Source organism: Salvelinus fontinalis, chromosome 11 (genome assembly GCF_029448725.1).
Source record: "Salvelinus fontinalis isolate EN_2023a chromosome 11, ASM2944872v1, whole genome shotgun sequence".
Taxonomy (NCBI): domain Eukaryota; kingdom Metazoa; phylum Chordata; class Actinopteri; order Salmoniformes; family Salmonidae; genus Salvelinus; species Salvelinus fontinalis.
This window is the reverse complement of record NC_074675.1, coordinates 58744933-58757593: the sequence shown is the minus strand read 5'-3', so window position 1 is coordinate 58757593 and position 12661 is coordinate 58744933. Positions and strand designations below refer to the sequence as shown.

The window sequence follows — 12661 nt, the reverse complement described above, 5'->3', positions numbered from 1 at the left end:
GGAAAGGGCCAAAAAAAAGACGAGATAGAAGAGAGGAGGAAATAGTAAATAAATCAGGACTATCATTTGTTTTGTCTACGTAACGTGAAGTTATCTGTAGAAAACGGACAAGTCAACCGCTTTTCATACGTTTTTACAACACCACGAGGACAGAGACGGGAGAACCGCATGGAATATTTTCTCTTTGTACTCATCGGGAGAGGACACTCCCGCTGTACGGCTGCTTTGTAGGCTTTGCTATAGATTTATTTTTATACGCCGAATTGTCATAGTGTAAATAGCCAATTTTATAGCCTATTTTTGATGGTGATTTTGATTGGGAAACCACGAAGTGAACCTAATGCCATGCTCTTTTGCAAGAAGGGAACAATAGCGTAAAGAGACTTGACTAGGTACATTTTCTAGCTCCTCTTGTAGAATCAATGCCGCTTTAACGACCACACAACACGGCGAACAATACAAAACAAACGCGTCTAAATTCGCTCTACCAACAGGACTTCCAGGATCTTCTTCAGCGGACCGACCATGGCTGCGGTTACCAGCCCAGAGACGAGTCCTCAACCCCGGGTATATTTCCAGACGGCAGCCGCCGGTTCCACCGAAGAACCGGAGATCCCTGTTCGGAAGCAAGGGCGAGTAACCGTGAAATATGACCGAAAAGAATTGAGAAAGAGACTGAATCTGGAGGAATGGATAATCGACCAGCTAACGGATCTTTACGACTGTGAGGTGAGATACCGATAAATAAATAACACAACGATTAGGTTCTATTTCGCAAGTGCTACCCTCCCTATATAGTGCACTACTTTTGACTAGGTGCAATAGGGGCTATGGTTAAAATTAGTGTACTATTGAATAGAGTGACAATTCGGGGTCATAAAGGCTACTGTAATGAACTAATTGAATGTATCGATCGGGCTTAATTAAGTAAGACCCCCCCCCCCCCCATCTGGTATTTCATGTGAAAGGAGAACAACGGGTGTAATCAGGAATATCCGAAGACTAAACATCACAGTGTCACCATGACATGACCTTTCTATTAGGCCTGTAACCTGTGACCTATAGCCTGTAACATCACAGTGTCACCATGACATGACCTTTCTATTAGGCCTGTAACCTGTAACCTGTGACCTGTAACCTGTAGCCTGTAACATCACAGTGTCACCATGACATGACCTTTCTATTAGGCCTGTAACCTGTAACCTGTGACCTGTGGCCTGTGGCCTGTAGCCTGTAACCTGTAACCTGTAACCTGTAACCTGTAGCCTGTGACCTGTAGCCTGTAACCTGTAACCTGTAACCTGTAACATCACAGTGTCACCATAGCATGACATTACCTTTCTATTAGATCTGTAACCTGTAACCTGTAGCCTGTAACCTGTGGCCTGTAACCTGTAACCTGTAGCCTGTAACCTGTGGCCTGTAACCTGTGGCCTGCAGCCTGTAACCCGTGGCCTGTAACCTGTGGCCTGTAACCTGTAACCTGTAGCCTGTAACCTGTGGCCTGCAGCCTGTGGCCTGCAGCCTGTAGCCTGTAACATCACAGTGTCACCATAGCATGACCTTTCTATTAGGCCTGTAACCTGTAACCTGCAACCTGTAACCTGTAGCCTGTAACCTGTAACCTGTAGCCTGTAACCTGTAACCTGTAACCTGTAGCCTGCAACCTGTAGCCTGTAACCTGTAACCTGTAACCTGTAGCCTGTAACCTGTAGCCTGTAGCCTGTAACCTGTAGCCTGTAACCTGTAACCTGCAACCTGTAACCTGTAGCCTGTAACCTGTAGCCTGTAACCTGTAGCCTGTAACATCACAGTGTCACCATAGCATGACCTTTCTATTAGGCCTGTAACCTGTAACCTGTAGCCTGTAGCCTGTAACTTGTAGCCTGTGGCCTGTAACCTGTAGCCTGTAACCTGTAGCATCACAGTGTCACCATAGCATGACCTTTCTATTAGGCCTGTAGCCTGTAGCCTGTAGCCTGTAACCTGTAACCTGTAACCTGCAGCCTGTAAACTGTAGCCTGTAACCTGTAGCCTGTAGCCTGTAACCTGTAGCCTGTGGCCTGTAACCTGTAGCCTGTGACCTGTAGCCTGTAGCTTGTAACCTGTAACCTGTAACCTGCAGCCTGTAAACTGTAGCCTGTAACCTGTAGCATCACAGTGTCACCATAGCATGACCTTTCTATTAGGCCTGTAACCTGTAGCCTGTAGCCTGTAACCTGTAGCATCACAGTGTCACCATAGCATGACCTTTCTATTAGGCCTGTAACCTGTAGCCTGTAACCTGTAGCCTGTAGCCTGCAGCCTGTAGCTTGTAACCTGTAGCCTGTAACCTGTAACCTGTAGCCTGTAACCTGCAGCCTGTAGCATGTAACCTGTAGCCTGTAACCTGTAACCTGTAGCCTGTAGCTTGTAACCTGTAGCCTGTAACCTGTGACCTGTAGCATGTAACCTGTAACCTGTAGCCTGTAACCTGCAGCCTGTAGCTTGTAACCTGTAGCCTGTAACCTGTAGCATGTAACCTGTAACCTGTAGCCTGTAACCTGTAACCTGTAGCCTGTAGCTTGTAACCTGTAGCCTGTAACCTGTGACCTGTAGCATGTAACCTGTAACCTGTAGCCTGTAACCTGCAGCCTGTAGCATGTAACCTGTAGCCTGTAGCCTGTGACCTGTAGCCTGTGGCCTGTAACCTGTGGCCTGTAGCTTGTAACCTGTAGCCTGTAACCTGTAGCCTGTAACCTGTAGCCTGTAACCTGCAGCCTGTAACCTGTAACCTGTGGCCTGTAGCCTGTAACCTGCAGCCTGTAACCTGTAGCCTGGAACCTGCAGCCTGGAACCTGTAGCCTGTAACCTGTAGCCTGGAACCTGCAGCCTGTAACCTGTAGCCTAACTCAACAATTATATATCCCATTAGGAATAGCCTAAATAGTATGCTATTTATATACCCCCACACACTGACGCTGTACCAGTACCCCCTGTATATAGCCTCTACACTGACTCGGTACCGGTACCCCCTGTATATAGCCACCACATTGACTCTGTACCGTACCCCCCTGTATATAGCCTCCACATTGACTCTGTACCGTAACACCCTGTATATAGCCTCCACATTGACTCTGTACCGTAACACCCTGTATATAGCCTCCACATTGACTCCGTACCGGTACCCCCTGTATATAGCCTCCACATTGACTCTGTACCGGTACCCCCTGTATATAGTCTCCACATTGACTCTGTACCGGTACCCCCTGTATATATCCTGCACACTGACTCTGTACCGTAACACCCTGTATATAGCCTCCACATTGACTCTGTACCGTAATACCCTGTATATAGCCTCCACATTGACTCTGTACTGGTACCCCCTGTATATAGCCTCCACATTGACTCTGTACCGGTACCCCCTGTATATAGCCTCCACATTGACTCTGTACCGTAACACCCTGTATATAGCCTCCACATTGACTCCGTACCGTAATACCCTGTATATAGCCTCCACATTGACTCTGTACTGGTACCCCCTGTATATAGCCTGCACACTGACTCGGTACCGGTACCCCCTGTATATAGCCTCCACATTGACTCTGTACCAGTACCCCCTGTATATAGCCTCCACATTGACTCTGTACCGTAACACCTTGTATATAGCCTCCACATTGACTCTGTACCAGTACCCCCTGTATATAGCCTCCACATTGACTCTGTACCAGTACACCCTGTATATAGCCTCCACATTGACTCGGTACCGGTACCCCCTGTATATAGCCTCCACATTGACTCTGTACCGGTACCCCCTGTATATAACCTCCACATTGACTCTGTACCGGTACCCCATGTATATAGCCTCCACATTGACTCTGTACCGGTACACCCTGTATATAGCCTCCACATTGACTCTGTACCGGTACACCCTGTATATAGCCTCCACACTGACTCGGTACCGGTACCCCCTGTATATAGACTCCACATTGACTCGGTACCGGTACCCCCTGTATATAGCTTGCACACTGACTCGGTACCGGTACCCCCTGTATATAGCCTCCACATTGACTCTGTACCGTAACACCCTGTATATAGCCTCCACATTGACTCGGTACCGGTACCCCCTGTATATAGCCTCTACACTGACTCGGTACCGGTACCCCCTGTATATAGCCACCACATTGACTCTGTACCGTACCCCCCTGTATATAGCCTCCACATTGACTCTGTACCGTAACACCCTGTATATAGCCTCCACATTGACTCTGTACCGTAACACCCTGTATATAGCCTCCACATTGACTCCGTACCGGTACCCCCTGTATATAGCCTCCACATTGACTCTGTACCGGTACCCCCTGTATATAGTCTCCACATTGACTCTGTACCGGTACCCCCTGTATATATCCTGCACACTGACTCTGTACCGTAACACCCTGTATATAGCCTCCACATTGACTCTGTACCGTAATACCCTGTATATAGCCTCCACATTGACTCTGTACTGGTACCCCCTGTATATAGCCTCCACATTGACTCTGTACCGGTACCCCCTGTATATAGCCTCCACATTGACTCTGTACCGTAACACCCTGTATATAGCCTCCACATTGACTCCGTACCGTAACACCCTGTATATAGTCTCCACATTGACTCTGTACCGGTACCCCCTGTATATATCCTGCACACTGACTCTGTACCGTAACACCCTGTATATAGCCTCCACATTGACTCTGTACCGTAATACCCTGTATATAGCCTCCACATTGACTCTGTACTGGTACCCCCTGTATATAGCCTGCACACTGACTCGGTACCGGTACCCCCTGTATATAGCCTGCACACTGACTCGGTACCGGTACCCCCTGTATATAGCCTCCACATTGACTCTGTAACGGTACCCCCTGTATATAGCCTCCACATTGACTCTGTACCGTAACACCCTGTATATAGCCTCCACATTGACTCCGTACCGGTACCCCCTGTATATAGCCTCCACATTGACTCTGTACCGTAACACCCTGTATATAGCCTCCACATTGACTCTGTACCGGTACCCCCTGTATATAGCCTCCACATTGACTCTGTACCGTTACACCCTGTATATAGCCTCCACATTGACTCTGTACCGGTACCCCATGTATATAGCCTCCACATTGACTCTGTACCGGTACACCCTGTATATAGCCTCCACATTGACTCTGTACCGGTACCCCCTATATATAGCCTCCACATTGACTCTGTACTGGTACCCCCTGTATATAGCCTCCACATTGACTCGGTACCGGTACCCCCTGTATATAGCCTGCACACTGACTCGGTACCGGTACCCCCTGTATATAGCCTCCACATTGACTCTGTACCGTAACACCCTGTATATAGCCTCCACATTGACTCTGTACCGGTACCCCCTGTATATAGCCTCCACATTGACTCTGTACCGGTACCCCCTATATATAGCCTCCACATTGACTCGGTACCGGTACCCCCTGTATATAGCCTCCACATTGACTCTGTACCGGTACCCCCTATATATAGCCTCCACATTGACTCTGTACTGGTACCCCCTGTATATAGCCTCCACATTGACTCGGTACCGGTACCCCCTGTATATAGACTCGTTATTGTTATTTTAATGTATTACTTTTTATCATTTTTTACTTTAGTTTATTTGGTAAATATTTTCTTAACTTGATTCTTGATTTGCACTGTTGGTTAAGGGTTTGTAAGTTAGCATTTCACGGTCAGGTTCACACACCTGTTGTATTCAGCGCATGTGGATAATAAAGTTTAATTTGATTTGTAGAGGGAAGGGAAGCTTCTAATCAATGGAAGCTGTGTTAAAATGAATCAGTCATTTACAGTAATCAATCAATGACGAGGAATAAACCAAACACATTTCTGTTGCATCATACACATGAACCCTGGGGTGCTTTAGTATAGAGATACAGTTGAGCTGTGTGTTTGTGTGTGTGTTTGTGTGTGTGTGTGTGTGTGTGTGTGTAGGGGGGGGGGGGGGGGGATTCTGAGCTGGCTATGACCCACATTCTATTCATAGCAGGGACTTACAGCTGCCATTCAGAGAAAGAGAGGAAGGGAAGGAGAGAGGAATGGGTGAAGGAAGGAGAGAGGGATGGATACATGAAGGAGAGAGGGATGAATACATGAAGGAGAGAGGGGGATGAATACATGAAGGAGAGAGGGATGAATACATGAAGGAGAGAGGGGGATGGATACATGAAGGAGAGAGGGATGGATACATGAAGGAGAGAGGGATGAATACATGAAGGAGAGAGGGATGAATACATGAAGGAGAGAGGGATGAATACATGAAGGAGAGAGGGGGATGGATACATGAAGGAGAGAGGTAATGAATACATGAAGGAGAGAGGGATGAATACATGAAGGAGAGAGAGGGATGAATACATGAAGGAGAGAGGGATGAATACATGAAGGAGAGAGGGATGAATACATGAAGGAGAGAGGGATGAATACATGAAGGAGAGAGGGGGATGAATACATGAAGGAGAGAGGGATGAATACATGAAGGAGAGAGGGATGAATACATGAAGGAGAGGGATGAATACATGAAGGAGAGAGGGATGAATACATGAAGGAGAGAGGGATGAATACATGAAGGAGAGGGATGAATACATGAAGGAGAGAGGGATGGATACATGAAGGAGAGAGGGATGAATACATGAAGGAGAGAGTGATGAATACATGAAGGAGAGAGGGATGAATACATGAAGGAGAGGGATGAATACATGAAGGAGAGAGGGATGGATACATGAAGGAGAGGGATGAATACATGAAGGAGAGAGGGGGATGAATACATGAAGGAGAGAGTGATGAATACATGAAGGAGAGAGGGATGAATACATGAAGGAGAGGGATGAATACATGAAGGAGAGAGGGATGGATACATGAAGGAGAGAGAGATGGATACATGAAGGAGAGAGGGATGAATACATGAAGGAGAGGGATGAATACATGAAGGAGAGAGGGATGAATACATGAAGGAGAGAGGGATAGATACATGAAGGAGGGGGATGAATACATGAAGGAGAGAGGGGGATGAATACATGAAGGAGAGAGTGATGAATACATGAAGGAGAGAGGGATGAATACATGAAAGAGAGGGATGAATACATGAAGGAGAGAGGGATGGATACATGAAGGAGAGAGAGATGGATACATGAAGGAGAGAGGGATGAATACATGAAGGAGAGGGATGAATACATGAAGGAGAGAGGGATGAATACATGAAGGAGAGAGGGATAGATACATGAAGGAGGGGGAGTTACCTGTGGATCTATTGCCTGAATACAGAGACTGGATGGAGGGAGGGACAGACAGACAGACAGACAGACAGACAGACATACAGACAGAGACTGGATGGATGGAGGGAGGGACAGACAGACAGACAGACAGACAGACAGACAGACAGACTGACTGACTGACTGACTGACTGACTGGAGGGAGAGAGACAGACAGACAGACTGACTGACTGACTGACTGGAGGGAGAGAGACAGACAGACAGACTGACTGACTGACTGACTGACTGGAGGGAGAGAGACAGACAGACAGACTGACTGACAGACAGTAGACTGGCTGGATGGAGGGAGAGAGACAGACAGACAGACTGACTGACAGACAGTAGACTGGCTGGATGGAGGGAGAGAGACAGACAGACAGACAGACAGACAGACAGACAGTAGACTGGCTGGATGGAGGGAGAGAGACAGACATACAGACAGACAGTAGACTGGCTGGAGGGAGAGAGACAGACAGACAGTAGACTGGCTGGAGGGAGAGAGACAGACAGACAGACAGACAGTAGACTGGCTGGAGGGAGAGACAGACAGACAGACAGACCAGACAGACAGACAGTAGACTGGCTGGAGGGAGAGAGACAGACAGACAGTAGACTGGCTGGAGGGAGAGAGACAGACAGACAGACAGACAGTAGACTGGCTGGAGGGAGAGAGACAGACAGACAGACAGACCAGACAGACAGACAGTAGACTGGCTGGAGAGAGAGAGAGTGACAGTAGACCGGCTCGATGGAGGGAGAGAGAGAGACAGTAGACCTGCTGGATGGAGGGAGAGAGAGAAAGAGAAAGAGGGAGAGAGAGAGAGGGAAAGAGAGAGAGAGGAGGGAGAGAAGTGAACATGCGGCTGCTGAGGCCATTTATTTTTTCCTCTCTCCGTTTCTCCCTCCCTCTTTTCCCTCCCTCTTTTCCCTCCTGTAACGGCTGTCTAATTCCAGGGTCGGACCAAAACGCAGCGTTGTATGCAGACATAACGAAAATGTATTTAAACAAGACGAAACACGAAGAACACTTGAAATGATTACAAAATAACAAACGACGTAGACAGACCTGAACTTGAGAATTTACAATATAACACGAAGAACAGGAACAGACCAACCAAACGAACGAACACGAAACAGTCCCGTGTGGTGCCACAGACACAGACACGGAAGACAATCACCCACCAACAAACAGTGAGAACAGCCTACCTTAATATGGTTCTCAATCAGAGGAAACGTCAAACACCTGCCTCTAATTGAGAACCATATCAGGCAACACATTTAACCCAACATAGAAACACAATACATAGAATGCCCACACCAACTCACGCCTTGACCAACTAAACACATACAAAAACAATGGAAAACAGGTCAGGAACGTGACACCAGGGGTGTGAGAGAGAGAGAGGTAGCAGGACAGAAGGTGAAAGAGAGAGAGAGAGGTAGCAGGACAGAAGGTGAGAGAGAGAGAGAGAGAGGTAGCAGGACAGAAGGTGAGAGAGAGAGAGAGGTAGCAGGACAGAAGGTGAGAGAGAGAGAGGAGAGAGGTAGCAGGACAGAAGGTGAGAGAGAGAGAGAGAGAGAGAGAGAGAGAGAGAGAGAGAGAGAGAGAGAGAGAGAGGTAGCGAGACAGAAGGTGAGAGAGAGAGAGAGAGAGAGGTAGCAGGACAGAAGGTGAGAGAGAGAGAGAGGTAGCAGGACAGAAGGTGAGAGAGAGAGAGGTAGCAGGACAGAAGGTGAGAGAGAGAGAGGTAGCAGGACAGAAGGTGAGAGAGAGAGAGGTACAGGACAGAAGGTGTGAGAGAGAGAGAGAGAGGTAGCAGGACAGAAGGTGAGAGAGAGAGAGAGAGGTAGCAGGACAGAAGGTGAGAGAGAGAGAGAGGTAGCAGGACAGAAGGTGAGAGAGAGAGAGAGAGAGGTAGCAGGACAGAAGGTAAGAGAGAGAGAGGTAGCAGGACAGAAGGTGAGAGAGAGAGAGAGAGAGGTAGCAGGACAGAAGGTGAGAGAGAGAGAGAGGTAGCAGGACAGAAGGTGAGAGAGAGAGAGAGAGAGAGAGAGAGAGAGAGGTAGCAGGACAGAAGGTGAGAGAGAGAGAGAGGTAGCAGGACAGAAGGTGAGAGAGAGAGAGAGGTAGCAGGACAGAAGGTGAGAGAGAGAGAGGTAGCAGGACAGAAGGTGAGAGAGAGAGAGGTAGCAGGACAGAAGGTGAGAGAGAGAGAGGTACAGGACAGAAGGTGTGAGAGAGAGAGAGAGAGAGGTAGCAGGACAGAAGGTGAGAGAGAGAGAGAGAGGTAGCAGGACAGAAGGTGAGAGAGAGAGAGAGAGAGGTAGCAGGACAGAAGGTGAGAGAGAGAGAGAGAGAGAGAGGTAGCAGGACAGAAGGTGAGAGAGAGAGAGGTAGCAGGACAGAAGGTGAGAGAGAGAGAGAGAGGTAGCAGGACAGAAGGTGAGAGAGAGAGAGAGAGGTAGCAGGACAGAAGGTGAGAGAGAGAGAGAGAGAGGTAGCAGGACAGAAGGTGAGAGAGAGAGAGGTAGCAGGACAGAAGGTGAGAGAGAGAGAGAGAGAGAGAGGTAGCAGGACAGAAGGTGAGAGAGAGAGAGAGGTAGCAGGACAGAAGGTGAGAGAGAGAGAGAGAGAGAGAGGTAGCAGGACAGAAGGTGAGAGAGAGAGAGAGGTAGCAGGACAGAAGGTGAGAGAGAGAGAGGTAGCAGGACAGAAGGTGAGAGAGAGAGAGGTAGCAGGACAGAAGGTGAGAGAGAGAGAGGTACAGGACAGAAGGTGTGAGAGAGAGAGAGAGAGAGGTAGCAGGACAGAAGGTGAGAGAGAGAGAGAGAGGTAGCAGGACAGAAGGTGAGAGAGAGAGAGAGAGAGGTAGCAGGACAGAAGGTGAGAGAGAGAGAGAGAGAGGTAGCAGGACAGAAGGTGAGAGAGAGAGAGGTAGCAGGACAGAAGGTGAGAGAGAGAGAGAGAGAGGTAGCAGGACAGAAGGTGAGAGAGAGAGAGAGGTAGCAGGACAGAAGGTGAGAGAGAGGGAGGTAGCAGGACAGAAGGTGAGAGATAGAGAGAGGTAGCAGGACAGAAGGTGAGAGAGAGAGAGAGGTAGCAGGACAGAAGGTGAGAGAGAGAGAGAGAGAGAGAGGTAGCAGGACAGAAGGTGAGAGAGAGAGAGAGGTAGCAGGACAGAAGGTGAGAGAGAGGGAGGTAGCAGGACAGAAGGTGAGAGAGAGAGAGAGGTAGCAGGACAGAAGGTGAGAGAGAGAGAGGTAGCAGGACAGAAGGTGAGAGAGAGAGAGAGGTAGCAGGACAGAAGGTGAGAGAGAGAGAGAGAGGTAGCAGGACAGAAGGTGAGAGAGAGGGAGGTAGCAGGACAGAAGGTGAGAGAGAGAGAGAGAGGTAGCAGGACAGAAGGTGAGAGAGAGAGAGAGGTAGCAGGACAGAAGGTGAGAGAGAGAGAGAGGTAGCAGGACAGAAGGTGAGAGAGAGAGAGAGAGAGGTAGCAGGACAGAAGGTGAGAGAGAGAGAGAGAGGTAGCAGGACAGAAGGTGTGAGAGAGAGAGGTAGCAGGACAGAAGGTGGGAGAGAGAGAGGTAGCAGGACAGAAGGTGAGAGAGAGAGAGAGAGAGAGAGAGAGGGAGAGGTAGCAGGACAGAAGGTGGGAGAGAGAGAGGTAGCAGGACAGAAGGTGAGAGAGAGAGAGAGAGAGGTAGCAGTACAGAAGGTGAGAGAGATAGAGAGGTAGCAGGACAGAAGGTGAGAGAGAGAGAGAGGTAGCAGGACAGAAGGTGAGAGAGAGAGAGAGAGGTAGCAGGACAGAAGGTGAGAGAGAGAGAGAGAGAGAGAGAGAGAGAGAGGTAGCAGGACAGAAGGTGAGAGGGAGAGAGAGAGAGAGAGAGAGAGAGAGAGAGAGAGAGAGAGAGAGAGAGAGAGGTAGCAGGACAGAAGGTGAGAGAGAGAGAGGTAGCAGGACAGAAGGTGAGAGAGGGAGAGAGGTAGCAGGACAGAAGGTGAGAGAGAGAGAGAGAGAGAGAGAGGTAGCAGGACAGAAGGTGAGAGAGAGAGAGAGGTAGCAGGACAGAAGGTGAGCGAGAGAGAGGTAGCAGGACAGAAGGTGAGAGAGAGAGAGGTAGCAGGACAGAAGGTGAGAGAGAGAGAGGTACAGGACAGAAGGTGAGAGAGAGAAAGAGAGAGAGAGGTAGCAGGACAGAAGGTGAGAGAGAGAGAGAGAGGTAGCAGGACAGAAGGTGAGAGAGAGAGAGAGAGAGGTAGCAGGACAGAAGGTGAGAGAGAGAGAGAGAGAGGTAGCTGGACAGAAGGTGAGAGAGAGAGAGGTAGCAGGACAGAAGGTGAGAGAGAGAGAGAGAGAGAGGTAGCAGGACAGAAGGTGAGAGAGAGAGAGAGGTAGCAGGACAGAAGGTGAGAGAGAGGGAGGTAGCAGGACAGAAGGTGAGAGAGAGAGAGAGGTAGCAGGACAGAAGGTGAGAGAGAGAGAGAGGTAGCAGGACAGAAGGTGAGAGAGAGAGGTAGCAGGACAGAAGGTGAGAGAGAGAGAGAGAGAGGTAGCAGGACAGAAGGTGAGAGAGAGAGAGAGAGGTAGCAGGACAGAAGGTGTGAGAGAGAGAGGTAGCAGGACAGAAGGTGGGAGAGAGAGAGGTAGCAGGACAGAAGGTGAGAGAGAGAGAGAGAGAGAGAGAGAGAGGGAGAGGTAGCAGGACAGAAGGTGGGAGAGAGAGAGGTAGCAGGACAGAAGGTGAGAGAGTGAGAGAGAGAGGTAGCAGGACAGAAGGTGAGAGAGAGAGAGAGAGGTAGCAGGACAGAAGGTGAGAGAGAGAGAGAGGTAGCAGGACAGAAGGTGAGAGAGAGAGAGAGGTAGCAGGACAGAAGGTGAGAGAGAGAGAGAGAGAGGTAGCAGGACAGAAGGTGAGAGAGAGAGAGAGAGGTAGCAGGACAGAAGGTGTGAGAGAGAGAGGTAGCAGGACAGAAGGTGGGAGAGAGAGAGGTAGCAGGACAGAAGGTGAGAGAGAGAGAGAGAGAGAGAGAGAGAGGGAGAGGTAGCAGGACAGAAGGTGGGAGAGAGAGAGGTAGCAGGACAGAAGGTGAGAGAGAGAGAGAGAGGTAGCAGGACAGAAGGTGAGAGAGAGAGAGAGGTAGCAGGACAGAAGGTGAGAGAGAGAGAGAGGTAGCAGGACAGAAGGTGAGAGAGAGAGAGAGAGAGGTAGCAGGACAGAAGGTGAGAGAGAGAGAGAGAGAGAGAGAGAGGTAGCAGGACAGAAGGTGAGAGAGAGAGAGAGAGAGAGAGAGAGAGAGAGAGAGAGTTAGCAGGACAGAAGGTGAGAGAGGGAGAGAGGTAGCAGGACAGAAGGTG

At 49.3% G+C, this 12661-nt stretch overlaps 1 protein-coding gene across 2 annotated transcripts in view; it reads left to right on the top strand.

Moving 5' to 3' along the window:
* The first annotated feature begins 6 nt into the window (after window positions 1–6).
* Window positions 7–12661, top strand: part of LOC129866017 (protein phosphatase 1 regulatory subunit 14B-like) — a 48333-nt gene continuing 35678 nt past the window's right edge. The window contains exons 1-2 of one of the 2 annotated variants that reach the window (XM_055939152.1): window positions 7–392; window positions 495–729. In XM_055939152.1, coding sequence (XP_055795127.1) covers window positions 526–729 — 204 coding nt within the window. In that variant the 5' untranslated portion in view covers window positions 7–392; window positions 495–525. Of the gene's footprint in view, window positions 730–12661 lie in introns of both variants that reach the window. The other variant, XM_055939151.1, reaches the window with a different exon arrangement.